Consider the following 20,193-nt stretch of genomic DNA (forward strand, 5'->3'; position numbering starts at 1 on the left):
ACTTGAGGTAGGAAATCTCACTGCCTTTTACTGATGTTTTTAATATTTGGAACTGGGAATGAGTTATCTTTGGCTGTAGCTAATTATGAGCTCATAGAAATCTTGTGTTGCCCAGGCCTTGAAAGTAGGTTGGTAATGGAACCTACATTTGTGTTTTTCATTCACTGATCCAGATAAGTAGAAAATTTACTCCCTTTGAGCACACTGGTGTGTGTCCATTATCCTGATGGTATAATGCTAGGCTTTCTCTATCACCTGTTAAATAGTAGACATGACATTGGGCATTAGTAAAAGTGGATTGAACTTCAGCACACTATGGCTTGAGTTGGTAGTTTGCCATTGACTACAGTTATGTCTCTTTTGTTTTGGCTTAAGAACTTACTCCAGCAAAAGGACAGTAAACATGGATTACCTGTCCCATATAAGGGATGCACTTGTACAGCCCTTGACCTCACAAGGGGTAGAAGGAGTACAGGATGTCATTGCTCTTATGGACGCCTACTACTTGATGAAAGAAGACTTTGAGAATATCATGGAAATTAGCAGCTGGGGAGGCAAACCTAGTCCCTTCTCCAAGCTGGATCCCAAGGTAAATTATGTAACCCACTGGTTCTCCATCACTTTGTAATTACCAGGTTTGTAGTATTTTTTTCCCCCTTAAATGCTTTTCCTTCTTATGGCCTAGGCTTTCCAAAGATTCTGTTTGTGTGCAGTATTAAGAATGAACTTCTGGATTTGACCTTAATGATTTGTAGTTTTAGCATTGCTTTACGTTGAGTGGAAAAGCAAGACATGAAATCTAGAGAAGCAAATTAAATGTATTCCTTGTAAAAAGGATGAGCCTGGGGAAGTAAGTCAGGTGGTGGTAATACATTATGAAGAGAAAGATGTGTTTATTGGCTGAGGATTTTTATACTTTTTCTCTGTCTGCCTGATCTGTGAATTTAGTGTTTATTATAGTTATAATAGTTATACTTTATAATGAGCATGAAAAAATTAAAATGACATAACATGAATTTAGAATACCTAATACGTCATACTCTGCCTATTTCTTTGGTGCCGTTTTAGAAGATAAATATTCTCTGTGGCTTGCCTTCTCTAGAATTTTGATCTGACTTTATGGTTATGGGTAAATTCTCCCAAGAGACCACCATTGTTAGAATTCAAGGACTAATTCTACAATTAACTATGTTTAGAAGCTTCAAGTTAAGACTTTTCAAGTTACTTAGTATTTTCAATTAACCATTATTATTATGATAAAGGTAATTTATGTATTTTGTGGTAACTAAGGGCCAGCTTTAACTTGGACCGTATTGTAAGTCTTTTTTGATTTATTGATTCACTGTACCTCTTACTTTGTAGAACCGTGGAATGCACGGTTAAATCTCACAAGTTAAATTTCTCTCTTTTTGCCTGCCTCATGTTCCCAAATACTGGTTCTTATTTTTGACTCACGGGCTCTATTAAGAATGTTATGAAAAATAACAGAACTTCACCACAGAAAAATGTGCAGAAATACACTTAAATATACATATAATATTTTGCAGAATATTTTAAGGATCTTGTAGGATCTCACGAAACCTTTGGTTTAAAAGGATTTTTTGGCCCTTATATTTTTAACAGCCTCTGTTCTTTTCCTATAGGTGAAAGCAGCCTTCACGAGAACTTACAATAAGGAAGTCCACCTCACTCCATATTCCCTTCAGGCTGTAAAGACACCCAGACACAGCACAGGCCCCGCACTGGATTCTGAATACAATGAAGAGTTAAATGAAGATGACTCTCAATCTGATGAGAAAGATCAAGACTCTATGGAAACTGATGCAATGATCAAGGTAGTATTTTAAGCTACAGACAGGAAATGCCATGATATTCCCTCAATGGTTTTATCCTTTCTTGTGTACAACTCGCCTTCTGAAATCATTTAGCACCTGTTTTAAATTTTTAGGTTCATCACATTGAGGGTGGAGAAAGGTGTACATTTTATTCTTATAAATAGCTGCTTATAATAATGGAAAAAGAGCAAGAAAATAGGCCATCATTGATGGTCATATGCTATTTTAGAAAAAGTACCATTTTTATTTGGTCTTTGGTATGTTTTACAATAGACACATATTTTTACAGTTTCATTAAGAAAAACATTTTCAGGGAAACTGTTTCTTCTGTAATTTGTGTTTTGCTATAGCCATCGAACTGCCTATAGAAGTTTCTCAGGATGAAGCAATCTTGTGCTAGGAAAGTTTAAAACCATTTATGGTATCCGCCCACCGTTTACCACTGGCCAAGGCAAAGGCATCTAGTCTCTGTTCTTTTCTCTCCTTAGTGTGTGTCATTCTTGTCCCTCATTTCTGTTTGGTATATGCACGGGAAGGAACAGCGGCCTTCTCCAGTATAGCTCTTCAGTCTTCCATAGACAAGAGATTGTCTCCCTCTCTCTTCTCAAACTGACTGGAAATTCCTTGTTAAAACATTACCTTATTAGTAAATTATGTCCTGCTTATTTTGTCTTCCCTAAATGTACCTATCTCCTAAATCCAAGAAACCGTGTGCCTGGGGAACATATCTTAGTTGTAGATTCTAAATAGCTTTTCAGTAGTTAAAGGCCCCAACTAGCCCAGTTGTTGCTTTAAAGCAAGCTCATCAGGCATAGTGGTAGTTGAAGGATGTTTGCAACCTTTCTTTTTATTAAGTTGCAGGTAAAGATTTGCTTCATTGTAGAAATTGACTCATTTCACTGCCTCAAATACAGCTATTAACTATTTTGTGCATTCTTCTCTCCCAACAGAAAAAGGCAAAATCTTCAAAGCCTTCAAAATCAGAAAAAGATAAGGAGTCCAGAAAAGGAAAAGGAAAAAGTTCAAAGAAATGAAACTGTTTTCCACTACTGACAGCCACTTTTTACTTGCCCCGTTGACCAGTCTAGCTTGTCTAGACAATGCCTTGTTTTTTCCAAAGGAATCATATTTTAGCATAATGGGGCAACTCCGTGGTCCCATTATAAATAAATGGTGGTACAGCTAGAGGGATGTAACCAGTAGGCTAACATACACCTCTTATAGAGGTTGATAGGACTGCTTGGGTCCTCCACTGTCCCCTGTCAATCTAATTAGATTGTGCTTCAAATTGTGTATAATCAGAAACTACATGTGGGCTTTGGAGTCAGATTTTAGGTAACAATAATATGCCTGGGAACATTGGTACTAAGGCGACTTTTGTAGGCTTAAGAATTTATCCTAATGGCCTTTAGAGGACCAATGCCGATTTTTTTTAAAAAGGTAGTTACTATGATGTGGTGAAATTTTGTAAATAAATCATAATACAAAACAGTCACCACCTAGAGCTGGTATTCTTTGTATATTGTCAAATATCATACAAAATATAAATTAGGAATAAAAATGTTCCACGTGACATATGTGCAAATTCTTAAAATGTCGTACAGTGAATAATATGTTGGTATATTACATTCCTTATTAGTTTGCAAACGACTGGGTAGAAAGCTAACTCTGTTCTTCACTCACCAGCTGTGTGAAGCAGAACTTCGGCAGTTGGACAGTCAGAACTCTCATTCCTAACCTGATTACCTCTGTGAGTGCCAGCGGGATCTGTCATGAACAGCATGTCATGGAGAGGCCCCTATGGCATCACTGGAGGGGATGGGGGACTGTAAGCCACATTTTCAGCCTTCCAGAGTCTCAGCTCATCAGGTTTAAGCCAGGAGGGTGTAGGCTGGGTCAGGATCTCAGTCTCACTCTGCCTTGGGACAAAATGAATGCTGGCTTTCATTACTTTTCCTCTGGGAGCTCTGGTTCTGCCCTGTGACCGATTGCACAGATCATACTGGAATTTTGGTTGGTCCCTGTAACTGTACTTGCCGAGTGGCTCTGAGGCCGTGGAAGTAGCCTGGAGTTTAGTTGTCCAGTTTTTTTGGAATTTTGTCAGTAAATGCTCAGAGGTATGTGCTAAAAGAAAGGCATATAAAATTAGGATACTATTTCCTCCCTTTGAGTAATGGACAGTCTTGTTTGGGAGGTGAGACATAAAGTTCTTGAGACATTTAAAGTATATTTATGAGAGTGAAAAATGTCTTTCCTGTAGCCTGACTTCATTATGGGGATTAAACGTTGCCTTTGGCCTTGCCCCTCTCTGTCAAAGCCCAACTCGAAACTTCTGCTTCAGTGAAGAGCTCCTCGATTGATGACTAACTCACCTCACCAGTGGGGTGAGCATGGCTTGCTTTCACATATTCCCTGTTTCTATTGCTTTCTGATATGAAAGTCATGCTGCCTACTTGTTTTTTACTCCCCAAGAAAGGGGGTGTAAGCTCCTTGCAACCAGAACAATGAGTTTGAATTTACTTGTAAATTATGATTTTGTTATGAATTCTAAATGCTCTATGATTGGCATAATCAGTGTATAAGATAAATAACTTCTAGAATTAGAGATTATAAACCTGCTCTTTAAAATAGGAGGACAAAATGGATCTGTTGGAGCTTTGTGATGCCACGTGGCTTTGCAGAATAAAACTGCATACTTCTTTTGAGATCCGTGTGTCTTGGCCATTTTGGAAGCTGTAACAAACTACTGTCCTTTATCCTTTATCCTGTTAAGTGTTCGCAGTCCATTACTGCATCAACATTATTGGCCTCTTGAAGTTATTAACAAGGAGCAGAATCATTGTATCTTCCTAAATAAGTTCTGGTGTAATCATGCTTATCAGTGAATGTTCAAAACCAATAACTCTCCAACTGCGGTGTGCTCTACTCACACAAATCCCCACAGTTCTATTCCTAGAACTTCACAACATCCTTCCAGTGATAATAGGAAAACAAGAGGATGACAGGTGGGTTTAATGACAGTGACTTGTATCACTTATTCTCTAGCCAGGCTTCGCGGGAAGATCAGATCATTAAGTTGGAGGCATCATGTATGTGGATGCTTGGATGCAGGAAGACATGATTGTCACTTAGGTACTAATACCATAGGCTGGCAGGTACATTTGTAATACTCAGGATGCTGGTGGCTATATGGTAAGATCCTGTCATTTGAAACATTCAAAGTTAGGCTCTCGGACTAACTGCCAGCTGCCCAGATTTCGGAGACATTGGCTTTGGATGGCAAGGAAGCATATACTGATGCAGGAAAAATATGGGGTTTGTGTGATACGGGGAAGACTTTGAAAAATGTACGTCTTCAGGAGCAGTCAGATGATTTAATTTTGTGAAAGGAATTAACACAGGAGATAAAAGCTTACGGTTTATAGTTTCATTCTTTTAAATTGGTGTTTTTATTCTAAGACCGATTCTACTAAACTTCTCATTTCAGACTTTTAAGTGTTAATGTCTGTGCTGCCCGAACTTCACAATGCTATCTCCCAGTAAATCCAGGAAAAACATTACAAATATCTAATGAACAATTTTATTTTAAAGGAGACATTTCAAAATATAAAAGTTATCAAAAAGGTGAATATTTACAGTTACATCATAGGCTACTATTAACAGTGCAGAGCATAGAATAAGTAAGACTTTGAAGAGGAACTCTATGAAATATAATAAACAGCAAGGTTACATGTCACTGTTTTGCCACAACTGTACAATGTCTGTGACCTGAAGAGTCTTTTTTCTGTACCAGGGGTAGAAACTTCGCCTCCTGTGGAAAAGTGGTATCTTTTCAGGAACATTTTATCTAGAAAAGACAAACCCCACATCTTTAGAAGTGTTTCAAATAATTGGCATGCACTAATAATACTACAAAAATTTTTGCTCATTTCTGGAATGTGGAACAATGACTATTCAAGTTAGAAACCTCTGGTCTATAATCAGTATTGAGTTTAAATCTTGGCTTTGACTAAAAGTTTACAGGCAAACTGTTGAACTGTTATAAAGTGAGGGTGATGGTAATAGTCACTTTACTGGGAAGAATGGAAAAATGCAGAGTAAGCCTCAGCAATCTGAAGATTTTCCTGAAACTAAATGGTCATTAGTGGTTCCTTGTCTAAAAGGAGTCAGTGAGGGGCACCTGGGTGGCTCAGTTGTTAAGCCTCTGCCTTCAACTCAGGTCCTGATCTCAGGGTCCTGGGATCAAGCCCCACATCGGGCTCCCTGCTCAGCAGGAAGCCTGTTTCCTCCCCCTCTCACTACCCACCCCTTGTGTTCCCAATCTCACTGTGTCTCTCTCTGTTAAAAATAAATAAATAAATAGGGCGCCTGGGTGGCTCAGTGGGTTAAAGCCTCTGCTTTCGGCTCAGGTCATGATCCCAGGGTCCTGGGTTTGAGCCCCACATTGGGCTCTCTGCTCAGCAGGGGGTCTGCTTCCCCTCCTCTCTCTGCCTGCCTCTCTGCCTACTTGTGATTTCTGTCAAATAAATAAAATATTTAAAAAATAAATAAAATCCTAAAAAGATAAAAGGAGTCAGTGAACAGTAGCCTCAACCACTATTCATTGTACAATAAGACATTTATAGTGACTTTTTCTAAAGATGGTGCATAATCATAACTTACCGAAGCATATCTGCAACTATATAGGAACTGTGGGATTAAGCCTCTACTTTAATGCAGGGATAGTGTTTGGAGAGAGTCTATTTGGAGTATTAAAAACATAAGCAAGATTCTCCTTTGGCAGAACTGCAGATTAGCCTCTTGCAGATAATAGTTACAAACTCGGGACAAAATACAACTATTCAAAAGTACTGGAAGAGCAACCAAAAGCTGGCAGAAATTGGAAAGGTGTCAGTTCTTGAAAAAAGAGAAGCCCACTGGGTAAGATTCATTTTCCTATGCATTTGACCTGAGGGTAAGTCCATGAGGACAGAGAAGTCATAGTCTTACTAGCTGAAAGAGTCAGAAAATAGAGTTTGGGCCTGGTGGAACTACTGAAGTGATAGGGATAACACCCTGAAAAGGGCATTGCCCCCCAAATCTGCATATAAACTCCATGTAAACCCTTGAACTTCACAGGCTCGGAAGAGACTTTTATGCTGGACTGGAAGCACAGTTCCATGTTGAAAGGAATGCCATGTATTAGAAAACTGAGAGCAGCTTTTAGGATTCAAGGGCTTCAGTACTCTGATGGTAAAAATGGAATTCCACCAACAAACATGCTGGACAAGAGTCTCACATTGGATTGTAGGTCCAACCAACTGCAGCCTTGTGAAACCCTGAACAGAAGACTCTGCTAAGCCATGCCTGTATTACTGATCCACAGAAATTGTGAGATAGGTTCTGGTTCAAGATGGCAATGCAAGAAGATCCTGAACTACCTCTTCCCATGGACACAGTGCATCTACAGCAGCATATGGAACAAGATTCTCTGAATGAGATCTAGAAACTAGCTAAGTAACTCCTGCACATCAGCTGAACAAGAAAAACTCCACAGCAGAATGGGTAGAAGGTGAGAAAATCTTACCATAAACCCCACCCCAGCATGATGACGCACAACCGGGAGGGAATTCAACAGCTCCTAGCTTCTCCCTGAGGAGTAAAGGGTTTGGACCCCACATTTGGTGCCCTGACTTTTAAGACTTCCACCTGAGAGATGGGCCTCCAAAATCTCTAGCTTTAAAAGGCAACAGGCCCTGTATCCACAAGAACTAAAAGGATATGGCAAACTAAAAAAAAACAGTTCAAAATGAGATCACATGGAACCACTGTGGCTAATCCCCCAGGGCCCAGATCAGAGGCAGCAGAGTGGAATGTACCCTGTCTGTGAAAAAGGCCTATTGTCTTAAAAGCTTTGGCCCAAGAGGCAGGCTCCTAATTTAACATATACTTAGGGGCCAGCTGCAACACTCTGCTGAGACTATGGAGGCTAATAAGCACCATCTTTGTGTTCCTTCTCTGCCTTGTGCTAGGTGGCCAGTATCTCTCAAAAAGGAGCGTGTGCACAAGTCTGGCACTTCAGTTTCTGTTGTTGCCCAAGGGACACCCGATAATCACCTAGCTTTGGTGGCCAGCAGAGCTTTACGTTTGCAAGTCCTAACTAGACTGTCACAAACAGAAACCATTCTTAACCAGCTAGTCTTTCAGTGCTTAATGAAGAAGCAGCAGACAGAAATGCCCAGTCTTTATTAAAGAGGCTTATTTGCTTGATAATTGTGGCCTGAAGTTTCAGCTTTCAATCAGTCTGCATCTAGGTGCTGAGATTCCCCCCTTCAGGATACTGACATGTCTTGGTATACCCTCAACTACTGGGAGCAACAAAGAAAGAAGAACCAGGGCAGTGTTGAATGGTTATGCGGGGAGAGGTGGCTGTTTTAGCTAATGCTTAGAAACCAACACAGAGTCAATGAGAATGAGAAAATAGAGGAATATGTTCCAAACCAAAAAACTGGTAAAACCTCAGAAAAAGACCTTAACAAAATGGAGATAAGTGATTTACATGATAAAGATTTCACAATAATGGTCATAAAACAATTCATGAACAAAGTGAAGAAAGTACTGAACAAATCACAGACTCAAATACAACGACTGAACTGGATAATACAATGAAAAGGTTTAATAGCAGGCTAAATGAACAGAAAGGATCAATGAATCTGAACACAGGCCCATGGAACTCATCAGCACAGCAAAAAGATAAAAGCATGAAAAAAGTGATTATCATTTAAAGGATTTATGGGATCACATCAACCAATATTCACAATATAAGGGTCCCAAAAGAGAGGAGAAAGTCTGAAAACTTGGGGAAGGAAAACAGACAACCAGATCCAGGAAACCCAAAGTTCCAAACAAGATGAACCCAGAGAACCACACCAAGACACGTTATAATTAAATTGCTAAAAGCTAAAGGAGAGAAGCCACTTGTTACATACAAGGGAACCCCTGTAAGATCATTAGCAACTTTTTCAGTAGAAACCTTTGCAGACTAGAAGATAGTGGTATGACCTATTCAAACTGCTGTGAAAGAATATTCTACCAGGCAGTATTGTCCTTTGGAACTGAAAGAGAGAGAGTTTTCCAACAAAGAAGAGCTAAAGGAGTTCATCACTGTTAGGCCAGCCTTACAGGAAATGTTAAAGGTGCTTTAAGCTGGAAGTGCTGGTTAATAGAGGAAAACATACGAAAGTTATAAATCTGAATGTTTAAAGGTTAATATGTTAATTCAGAATAATCTTGTTGTAATGGTGGTGGGTTAATCACTTACAAAAGTAGTAAAAATAACCATCATGACAATAATTTAATGGACATTCAAGATGCAGAGATACAAACTATGATATCAAAAATAAAACGGGGGATAAAAATGTAGAGCCTCAGAACTTGTTATCAACTTAAAATAGGTTTAATGTAATCCTCATGGTATCCACAAAACAAAAATCTGTAGCAGATGCACAAAAGATAAAAGGAATCTAAGTATACCACTATAGAAAGTCATTTAAATTATAAAGAGAGCAAGAGAAGAAGGAAAGAACAATAGACTTACGCCCATTTTTATTGTTTTTGGGCTATTTTGTAAGTCCATATCTGTTGATAATTACTTTATATGCAAACTGGCTAAAATCCTCTGATCAAGAATGGCTGAATGGATTAAAAAACAATATCCATCTATCCTACTGCTGAGAAGAGACTTAGTTTTAAGGACACAGGCTGAAAGTGAAGGAATGGAAAATATTTCCGGCTAATTGAAATCAAAAGAAATCTGGAATAACTTTACTTATATCAGACAAAAAGGATTTTAAAGACTGTAATAAGAGACAAGGTCATAAAATGACAGATCAACACAAAAGTGGATATAACATTTGTAAGTATGCATCTAACACAAAGCATCTAAAGATACAAAGCAAAAATTAAGGTCTAAAGGGAGAAATAGCAATATAATAAGAGTAGGGGACAGACAGTGGACAAAGCATCCAGATAGGAAATCAGTATAAGGAAACACCACACTTAACAGACATTTACAGTGCATTTCATCCAAAAGCAGAATATACAGAGTTAAGCACACATGAAACATTCACCAGGACAGATCACAGGTTAGGCTATGAAAAAAAGTCAATAAATTTAAGAAGACTGAACATCTTTTCTATCCACAATCATATGGAACTAGAAGTTACTTATAAGAAGAAAACTGGAAAATTAAAAAATATGTGGACATTCAACAACATGCTATGGAACAACCAGTGAGTCAGAGAAGAAGTCAAAAGAAAAAAATATCTTGAGACAAATGAAAATGGGAAGACAGTACACCAAAACTTAAGGGAGGTAACAAAAGCAGTTCTAAGAGGGAAACTCATAGCAATTAATGCCTACATCAAGAAACAAGAACTTAAACATACCTAACTTTATACCTCAAGGAACTAGAAAGAGAACAACAAGCTAAGCGTAAAGTTAATAGAAGAAAGAAAATAAAGCAGAAATGAAAGAGACTAAAAAGAACAATAAAACTAGGAGCTGGTTAAGGACAATGGATAAACCTTTAGCTAGACTCACCAAGAGAAAAAAAGGACTCGAACAAATGAAAGAGGAGATACTACAATGGATAACACAAAAGATCATAAAAGACTATGATGAACTACTACAGGGCAACAAATGAAACAACTTAGAAAAGAAATGGAATATGCCTAGAAACATACAACCTTACAAGACTGTATCATGAAGAAACAGAAAACCTGAGCAGACTAGTTACTAGCAAGGAGACTGAATCTGTAATGAAAAAAACCTCCCAGCAAACAAAAGTCTAAGACCAGATGGCTTTTCTGGTGAATTTTACCAACATTTAAAGGATTCATACCAGTCCTTCTCAAACTCTTCCAAAAAATAGAAGAGGAGGGAACACTTCCAAACTCATTTTATGTGCCAGCATTAGTCAGCTACCAAAACCAGACAAGGATATCACAATAAAGTTCTAGGCCAATATTTCTGATGAACATAAATGGAAAAATCCTAAGCAATCTATTAGCAAACCGGATTCAACAATACATTAAAAGGATCATAGACCATGATCAACTCGAATTTATTCCAGGGATGCAAGGATAGTCTAATATTCACACACCAATCAGTGTGATATACCACATTAAGAAAATGAAGAATAAAAATTATATGATCACTGAGTAGATACAGAAAAAGCATTTTAACAGTATTCAACATCCACTTATGATAAAAACAAACAAAAAAAAAAAACTTCACCAAAGTGGGTATTGAGGAAGCATACCTCATTGTAATAAAGGCCATAGAAGACAAGCCCACAGCTATCATCCTCCTCAATATTTAAAAGCTTAAAAGCTTTTCCTCTAAGATCAGAAAGAAGATAAGGATGCCTACTCTTGCCATGTTTAATTAAACAAAGTACTTGAAGTTCTAGCCAGAGTAGTTAGGCAAGAAAAAGAAATAAAAGGCATCCAAATTGGAAAGGAAGAAGTTAAAGTGTTACTATTTGCAGAGGACATGGTATATGTAAAAAAATCTACACTAAAAAACTGTTAAAACCTAATAAATGAATTCAGTGAAGTTTCAGGATACAAAATCAATATACAAACATCTGTTGCATTTCTATACACTAATAATGAGCTATCAGAGATTAAGAAAACAATCCCACTTAAAACTGCATAAAAAAGAATGAAATACTTATGTGTAAATTTAACCAAGGGGGTAAAAGACCTGTATGCTGAAAACTATAAGATATTGGTGAAAGAAATTAAAGACAATAGATATTCTGTGCTCACAGATTAGAAGAATTAAAGGTGTTAAAGTGTTCATACTTCCCAAAATAATCTACAGATTCAATGCAGTTTCTATTAGTTTCCAATGATGTTTTTTCACAGAAATAGAATAAATAATCCTAATGTTTGTATCGAACCACAAAAGATCCCAAGTAGCTAAAGCCATCTTGAGAAAGAACAGAACTGGAGGTACATTTCCTGAAACTATATTACACAGTTATAGTAATCAAAACAGTATGGTATTGGCATAAAAATAGTCACACAGTAGATAGCAGATGTGAAGATCAATGGAACAGAATAGAGAGCTCAGAAATAAACCTATGTATATATGGTCAATTTATTTGTGACAAAGGAGCCAAGGGGAAAAAATACATACGTACATACATACATACACACACACACACACACACACACACACACACACACACACACATATATGAAAGGAGAGTCTTGTTTTAATAAGTGGTGTTGGGAAAACTGGACCACTAGCTCACACCATACACAAAAATCAACTCAAAACGGATTAAAAACTTGAACAGAAGACCTGAAAGCATAAAACTCCTAGAAGAAAATAGAGGTGGGGAGAAAATATAGAGGATAATAAACTCCTTGACATCAATCTTGGTAACAATTTTTTGGATTCGACACCAAAAATAAAGGCAGCAAGGCAGCAAAGCTAAAGTTCTAGGCCAATATCCTGATGAACATAGATGCAAAAACACTTCTGTACAGCAAAGGAAGCCATCAACAAAATGAAAGGGCAACATATGGCTTGGGAGAAAATATTTGCAAATCATAGATCTGATAAAGGGTTAATATAAAGAACTCCTACAGTTCAGTAGGAAAAAATTCAATTAAAAATGGGCATAAGATCTGAATAGAACTGTTCCCAAACAAGATATGCAGATGGTCAACAGGTACATGAAAGGGTGCTGCTAAACATGACTGGTTATTGGGGAAATGCAGATAGAAACCACAATGATGTGTCACCTCACACCTGTTCAAATGGGTATTACCAAAATGACAAGAAATCACAAGTGTTGGCAAACGTGGAGGAAAGGGAACACTTGTGCTCTGTTGGTGGGGATGCAAACTGGTGCACCAACAGTGAAAAACAGAATAGAGCTTCCTCAAAAAATTAAAAATAGAATTACCATGTGGTCCAGCTGTTCCGTTGCTGGGTATTTATCTGAAAAACAAAATCACTGTCTTGAAAAGATATCTGTACTCCTATGTCCATTTTGGCATTATTTACAATAGCCAAGACAAGCAAACAACCCTAAGCGTCCATCTACACTGGATAAAGAAACGACACTGGATAAAGAAAATGGTACACATGTATGGATGCATGAACACACAGGAATATTATCCAGCCATAAAAAAGAAGGAAATAGGGGCGCCTGGGTGGCTCAGTGGGTTAAGCCGTTGCCTTCGGCTCAGGTCATGATCTCAGGGTCCTGGGATCGAGTCCCGCATGGGGCTCTCTGCTCAGCGGGGAGCCTGCTTCCCTCTCTCTCTCTCTCTGCCTGCCTCTCTGCCTACTTGTGATCTCTCTGTCAGATAAATAAATAAAAAATCTTTAAAAAAAAAAAAAAAGAAGGAAATACTGCCATCCGCCACAACACGGATGGACCTTGAGGGAGGGCACTACAGTAAGTCAAATTAGAGGAAGACAAAATACTGTATACTCGTGTGTATAAAAAAAACGGAACTCATTGATAAAGAGAACAATTTGTTGTTGCAAGATGCCTGGGGTGGGGAGTGGGTAGAATGGATAAAAGTGGTGAAAAGGTACATGGTCATAAGTCTTAGGGATGTATTGTACCATATGCTAACTACAGTTGACCATTTTGTATATTTGGAAGTTACTAAGAGATTTAAAGTTCTCAATAAAAAAAAAATTGTACCTTTGCGCATTAATAGATGTTAACTTACAATAATCATTTCTGCATACATAACCATTTTTATACACCTTAAACAACTGATTTCAAAGATTTATCAATAAGAAAATGGACATAGGGGCGCCTGGGTGGCTCAGTGGTTTAGGCCACTGCCTTCGGCTCGGGTCATGATCTCAGGGTCCTGGGATCGAGTCCCGCATTGGGCTCTCTGCTCGGCGGGGAGCCTGCTTCCCTCTCACTCTCTCTGCTTGCCTCTCTGCCTACTTGTGATCTCTTTCTGTCAAATAAATAAATAAAATCTTTAAAAAAAAAAAAAAAGAAAATGGACATAATTAATGTATATTGTTTTAAGATGCTAAATTTGTGATAATATGTTACACAGCCACAAGAAAACGAAGCAAATTCCAATCATAATTTGAGCAAGCTTTAAAAATAGAACTTGACAAGCCTATCCTGAAATTTTGTAGGGAGATGGAAAACATTCAGGGTAGTCAAAACAGTCTTGGAAAAAATGACAACATGGGAGGATCCACAGTACCTGACTTTAAAATGTATTAGAAAGTCACAGTCACCAAGACAGTGTAGAGTTGACATAGGGGATAAATACATCAATGGAAAAGAAGAGAGGGTCCAGAAATAGATCAACATTTAAAACCTCATTGATTTTCAACAAAAAGCACCCAAGCAATTCAATGAGGAAAGAAAAGAATTTTCAACAAATGGTGTCAGAAGACTGGCTATCCACTTGGGGCAGGGGGGATCTCAGTCCTCATCTCACAGTGTAAACAAAGAAAATTCAAAATGAATCACAGATCTAGACCTTCTAGAAGAAAACATACTAGAATATGTTTGGGCCCTGTTAGTAGGCAAATACTTTTTTAGACAGGATACCATAACCACAAAGCTTAAAAATGCATAAATTATATTCAACAAAGTCTCATCAAAAGATACCATTAAGGAAAAGAATTGGGAAGCCACAGAGAGAGAACATACTTGCAAAATATATCTGACAGACCTGTATCTCCAAAATACAATAAGAGAAGTTTTACAACTCAGCAACAGAAAGACAACCCAGTAACAATGGGGAAAAACAGTCTTTCGGCAAAAGGCACTGGAACATATACTGACAAAAGAAAGTTGGATCCCTGACCACACACCATACACAAAAATTAAATGGATCAAAGATGTAAATGAAGAGCAACAACTATAAAACTCTTAGCTAAGAGTCCAAATATAGAAGGGACCAATGGTGGGGGTACGGGTGTGGGAAACCAGAGGGAAAAAAAAGACAAACGGGACTTCATCAAAATAAAAATGCTTACGTCAAAGGATACTATCAAGAAAGTAAAAAATTCTTCCACAGAATGAGAGAAGAAATTTGCAAATCATGTATCTGATAAAACACTGGTATCTAGGGTTCCTTAAGAATTCTTACAACTCAACGATAAAAAGACAAATTACCCAGTTAAAAAATGGGCAAAGGATTTGAATAGACCGTTCTCCAAAGAAGATACCCAAGTGGCCAACGAGCACATGAAAAGATGCTCTGTATCCTTAGTCATCAGGAAAATGGAAATCAAAACCACAATGAGCTACTGCTTCACACCTACTAGAATGATTATAAACAAAAAGATGTTGATGAGGCTGTGGGGAAACTGAGCCTTCGTATGCTGCTGATGGGAGCGTAAGCGCTTGCGGGTGCTGTGGAAAGTAGGAGTGTGCAAGGAACAGCAAAAAACCTAGCGGGGCTGCAGCACAGCGAGCAGACAGGGTGGCTGACGCTCCTTGTTTCTGCATGTGCGAGAAAAAGCTCCCAGAGGGTTTATGAAGGAACCTGGTAACACTGCAGGTAGATTGAGAGGACTTGCCCATGGACTGGCTGACAGCGCTGAGGGTGAGATGAGTCACAGATAATGACCGGGTTTCCACCCTCACCAGTGGCTTGGGCCGAGCTGCTTCTGAGTGAGGCAGATGGAGAGAAAACCGAGTCGCCTTTTAACCAGGTTAGGGGAGATGCCGTGGCAGGGACTGAGCTCCCTGCTTCCCTTTGATGAGCCTCCCAGGTTTGGGCAGGGCTTTTGGCTTCCCAGGGAGACACGACACCTTCCTGCCTCCCTCTGCAGTGTGTGTGGCCCTGAGTAAATTCTTGCCGATGGTATGCAAATGGAAGGGGTGTGGGCCCCTTCTACGTGGCACAAATGAGACTTGGAAAGAAAAAGGGATTCTTCCAATCTGTGGATGCCAGAAGTTTTATGATATATTCTGCACTTGAAAAGACTCCACTGGTACTAGCTGGCTCTAGTTTTAATGGACTGATGAAAAAGAAGCCCTTATGATTTGAGAAAATACATTACAGTTGCAATCCATGATACTGCAGGGCCAAAGAGCCTTTGTCACCATGGAGACAGTGTGACCAGCATTTTTAAAGGACATCAACTGGTTTGTTGTCAGATTCTTCAAATCGGACAAGTTACACGAGGCACAAAAAGGAGCCAATACAAACCATAAATCCTGCCTACTCCGGACCCTTGCGCCCTGGGAAAGGGAGCAGGTGGTCTGGGACTCACCTGCACCGGCCGCTCACTGCTCCACCTCTGTCCGCAGGAACTGGGTACAGTCGGAGATTTTTTTTAGTTGAGCAAAGTTTAATCTTTCGGAACACATAGGACATGTGTTTTCCGTGTTTAACATGCTGTTCGGGGAGGGAAAGGCAGAGGAGATTAACATTCCTTTAGCTTTAGTTATTCTAATGTGAAAAACAATCCTGTCTACACCTCCTTAGTACATAGTCATCACATAACTTAAAAACCAGGAATATTCAGTCTCATGCAAGATCCTCTTTAAGGATAATGTTCTCAAAGGTCACAGAAGCTTTGGGCCTTTAGAGATCTTTAGGAATATGAACAAGGAGACCTTAGAATAAAAGAGTGGCTGAATGAAAGGCCTATTTTGGGGTAAATCTGAGTAACTGAATAAAACAATGCGCACTTACATCTTAAATTCCGAGTACAGAGCAGGGAAGTCACAATGTGGACACACAGTCCAGTCATCCTTCAACATGTGCCGACCCTGGAAAACAGTACACTTAAGAGTAAAATTCATCACTTGAAAATTTTCTGCCATTATTCAATTATAATAAGTGTATTAAAATTAAAAGCCAGACCTCTAAATTAGGTGAGCAATTGACTAGAAAGAGATGGGGGCAAACAGACAGAAGCCAGATTTCATTTATCAATTCATGTATAAAGAATGGTCTTCAGTTTTGTGATATCATCACCTAAATTTATGTCCCTTTAAAATAAAGTTTATGTTAGTCTAGTGATTAACAAATAATCTGGTATTTAAAATTTTCTAACAGAGGGCACCTGGGTGGCTCAGTCGGTTGAGCGTCTGACTCGATTTTGGCTCAGGTCATGATCTCAGGGTCGGGACTGAGCCCTGGGAACCCTGTGTCGGGCTCGTGCTCACCGTAGTCAGCTGTCCCTCTTCCTCTGCTCCTCCCCCTGCTCCCCACACGTGCATATACTCTCTTTCTCAAATAAAATCTTCAAAAATTTTTCTATGAGGTCTTAATATTAAAACGAATAATAAAAGCCACCACTTATTCAGTATGCCAGGTAGAGCACTGAGGCTTCACATATGTCCTGTCATCAGCCTGCAGTTTCTCTCAACAGGCAGGCGCTGTTACGGTTGGACCTTGCAAGGTAAAGCAAATTGCCGAGGATCACAGAGCCAGTAAAATGGCAGAAGGATTTAAGCCCAGGGCCATCTGATTGCTAAGTGTGTTTTTACACATCAAGTATTCAAATGGACTATAAATACATATATATAAAGACATATGTATTACAAACTTACTGTTGCAATGCAATAAGGGATGTTATTTTTACATCCAGGACAGAGGAGTTCACACTCGGGGAGAAGAAATTCGCAGAACGGACACGGGGTCGTGGGCTCTTCTGTCTCAGAGGTATCGGGTCTCCTGTGAGAGAGGATCACGTAACTTGCCTACTTCTGCACAGTCGGAATCTCAGGCTGGAGAAGCTCCCATCAGCCTGCACTCCCGCTCAGGGCGGAGGGAGAGGAATTGAGGGGTTAAAGTGTAGCGTCATGCAGGCGACATGTGGGGGTTGGAGTTTGCAGCATAGTAAACGGCACAGAACATGGGTGGCTCGTGCTGTCTCCTCTCTTCCCGTGCCACGGATGCCACTGATGGGGGAAGCCCGCTTCTTCCCCCTGTCTCTCCCCTTTGTGGACTGAAGTGGTCAAGGCTATCCAGGGCTGTGCCGCCGAAGTGCCCGTGGCCACGGCAGTGTTCCCGCGCTCTCCAGTGTGGCAGCCGGAGCCACGTGAAACTTCTGAGCACTTGAAATCCAGACAGTGTGAGAAACTGGGTTTTAAATTTGATTTAATTTTATTTAAATTTAAATAGCCACACATGGCTAGCAGTTACCATATTAGACCCCCCCAGCTGGAGAGGAGTCTCACGTGGGGAGAGAATGACTAGCATCTCTTCCGAGCTGTGGCCCAGGCTGCAGTGGCCCTGGACGGTCGGGGTGAATGTGCTCTAGCACCCGCCCCCCACTGCTCCCCAACTCTCCAAGAGGAGGACACTTCTGTGCTCCAGATACAAAGCTGGAAGACTGAGGGTTCTCGCCTTGCTGCCACCAGCACACAGCAGGCCTGAATCATGACACTTTGTTTAAGAGTCAAGTAAATCCTGACTTTTTCAAGCCATTGTTGGGTTCTCTGCTGCTGGTAGCTCAATACAGTCCTAATGGCCACCCGAGAGTCCATTCTCTCCCGGAGCCGCACGTGAGCAGCCAGAGTCTAAAAACTACATCTGTGAGATGCGGTGAGATAGTGGAACCAGCTGTCCCTGCCTACCTGACCATGGCCTCGATCTTCTTCTTGTATTTGGCGTCTATCTTGTTGCGGTACTCGGGCCGCATCAGCATGGCCGCGAAGCTGAAAGCAGAGTTCTTCAGGCCTGCTCGGTGACACTCGATCACCGTGGACGTCAGGATCGGCACGATGTCTGCAATACACACGGGAGGGCAGGAAAGCCCAGTGCTTCTGCTGTCCCGACTCTGTCCCCATTCAGGAGGACAACACGATCGCACCTCTAAGTTTGCTCTTCCTGGCAAAGAACCAGGTAGGACCTGTTTCATGAGGCAAGGGGGCTCAGCAGAATGTCCTTCCTGTGATTTTACTGTGTTTTGCCTTGTAGCACCAGGGCCTGCAGTCCCTCGGGGGCCCTTTTGGCATGTATCCTCCCAAACCAGAGATGTGTTTTTGCACGTGACACGACTGCCCGTGAATGGTCAGGGAGATTAGTAACTTTATGCACTGACCTCGGCATGTGTCTCTCTCTTCGGGACGGATACCAGAAGGTGAATTACTGGATCAAAGAACATGACTTTTTAAAAAATGCTCTTAGCACAGATTGCCAAATTGCTTTCTAGAAAGGCCATACCAGTGTCCGTTCCCTACTGCTCCCTTAGCCAGCATGGTATAAAATTAATTGTGAAGTCGTTTTCATACAACAAAAAAGAAGACAGAGAAGAGGGGTTGGTGAATTTTGACCCGTAAACCAAATCAGGCCTTCTGTTTTTGTATGGCTCATGAGCTAAGAGTGGCCTTTATGTTTTTAAATGGTTGGAAAAAAATCAAAAGAAAAATATTTTGTGACATGTGAAAATTATATGAGGTTCAAATGTCAGCATCCAAAAAATAAAATTCTGTTGGAACACATCCATGCTCATTCATTTCTGTACGGTTCATGTAAAAATAGTAACTGTGACAGACGTATGGTCCAGGAAGCCCCAGACACTTGACATCTGTACCTTTAGGGAAAGACTTTGTTGACCCCCGACACAGTGAGAGGAAGTCTGTTAACTGAAGAATGTTAAAATGACATGTCACCAAGAATGAGGGGCCCTTCTGTAGCGGCGGTGGCCTGGCTGAGAACCGGGTCGGACTTACTACCTGAACGCTGTGGTCTTGGGCAAGCGTACTTCACGTCCTTCCCCTCTGTTTGCTTCTCCGGGAAAACAAGAGTGCCCACGGGTGTAGGTTTTGAGGCTGTTATTCTTACAAAGATGTGTGTGATCTTGGCTGGCATCTGGGAACTTGAATCGGATTTTGGGAGCATTTCTCCCATTTCCAGATCAGTGTGGCTCACTGTACCTAAACTCTTTGCACAAACAGTGTGGTCTACGCTGAACACCTGCTTTCTGGGAGTCTGACAGCCCCTGGTACAAGCCGTGGGCCCTGAGCCTCTCATGAGCACCTCTGGTAGACACCACTTACATGTGTTGTCACACAGCTCGCTGCTGGAGGAGTGTGTCCCGTGCGACTCTGCTGGAGGGGACTCGGAAACGTGCACCTGTTCTCACCCACAGCTCACCCCGTGCGTGTGCCTTTTGCATTTGCCAGTCTGGGTTTGTATTCTTCTGCGGTAATAAACCTTAGCCTCCGACACGACTGTGGGTTGTGTTGTGTGAGTCCTAGTGAACTTGGGGGTGGTCTTGGGGTCCCATTAGACTACTTGCTGGGGTGGGTGTGAGGAGTAAATGAGTTAATCTGTGTAGAGAACAGTGGCTGGGGGGTTAGTGACTGTTGATCTTACAGTGCCACACTGAGGCCCAC

At 40.4% G+C, this 20,193-nt stretch overlaps 2 protein-coding genes across 4 annotated transcripts in view; one reads left to right on the plus strand and one right to left on the minus strand.

Moving 5' to 3' along the window:
* The window catches only part of RFC1 (replication factor C subunit 1), a 74,738-nt gene extending 71,632 nt beyond the window's left edge, over positions 1-3,106 (plus strand). For both annotated transcript variants that reach the window (XM_045989099.1, XM_045989107.1), the window contains exons 23-25: positions 376-589; positions 1,644-1,835; positions 2,786-3,106. In XM_045989099.1, the coding sequence (XP_045845055.1) occupies positions 376-589; positions 1,644-1,835; positions 2,786-2,869 (490 nt within the window). In that variant the 3' untranslated portion in view covers positions 2,870-3,106. The remainder of the gene's footprint in view (positions 1-375; positions 590-1,643; positions 1,836-2,785) is intronic.
* A 1,564-nt stretch (positions 3,107-4,670) lies between these two features.
* The window catches only part of WDR19 (WD repeat domain 19), a 97,965-nt gene continuing 82,442 nt past the window's right edge, over positions 4,671-20,193 (minus strand). For both annotated transcript variants that reach the window (XM_045989079.1, XM_045989088.1), the window contains 5 exons: positions 18,430-18,580; positions 17,401-17,524; positions 16,538-16,614; positions 16,113-16,237; positions 4,671-5,682 (listed from right to left, as the gene is read on the minus strand). In XM_045989079.1, the coding sequence (XP_045845035.1) occupies positions 16,126-16,237; positions 16,538-16,614; positions 17,401-17,524; positions 18,430-18,580 (464 nt within the window). In that variant the 3' untranslated portion in view covers positions 4,671-5,682; positions 16,113-16,125. The remainder of the gene's footprint in view (positions 5,683-16,112; positions 16,238-16,537; positions 16,615-17,400; positions 17,525-18,429; positions 18,581-20,193) is intronic.

The sequence above is a fragment of the Meles meles genome, chromosome 2 (assembly GCF_922984935.1).
Source record: "Meles meles chromosome 2, mMelMel3.1 paternal haplotype, whole genome shotgun sequence".
In the NCBI taxonomy this organism is placed as follows: domain Eukaryota; kingdom Metazoa; phylum Chordata; class Mammalia; order Carnivora; family Mustelidae; genus Meles; species Meles meles.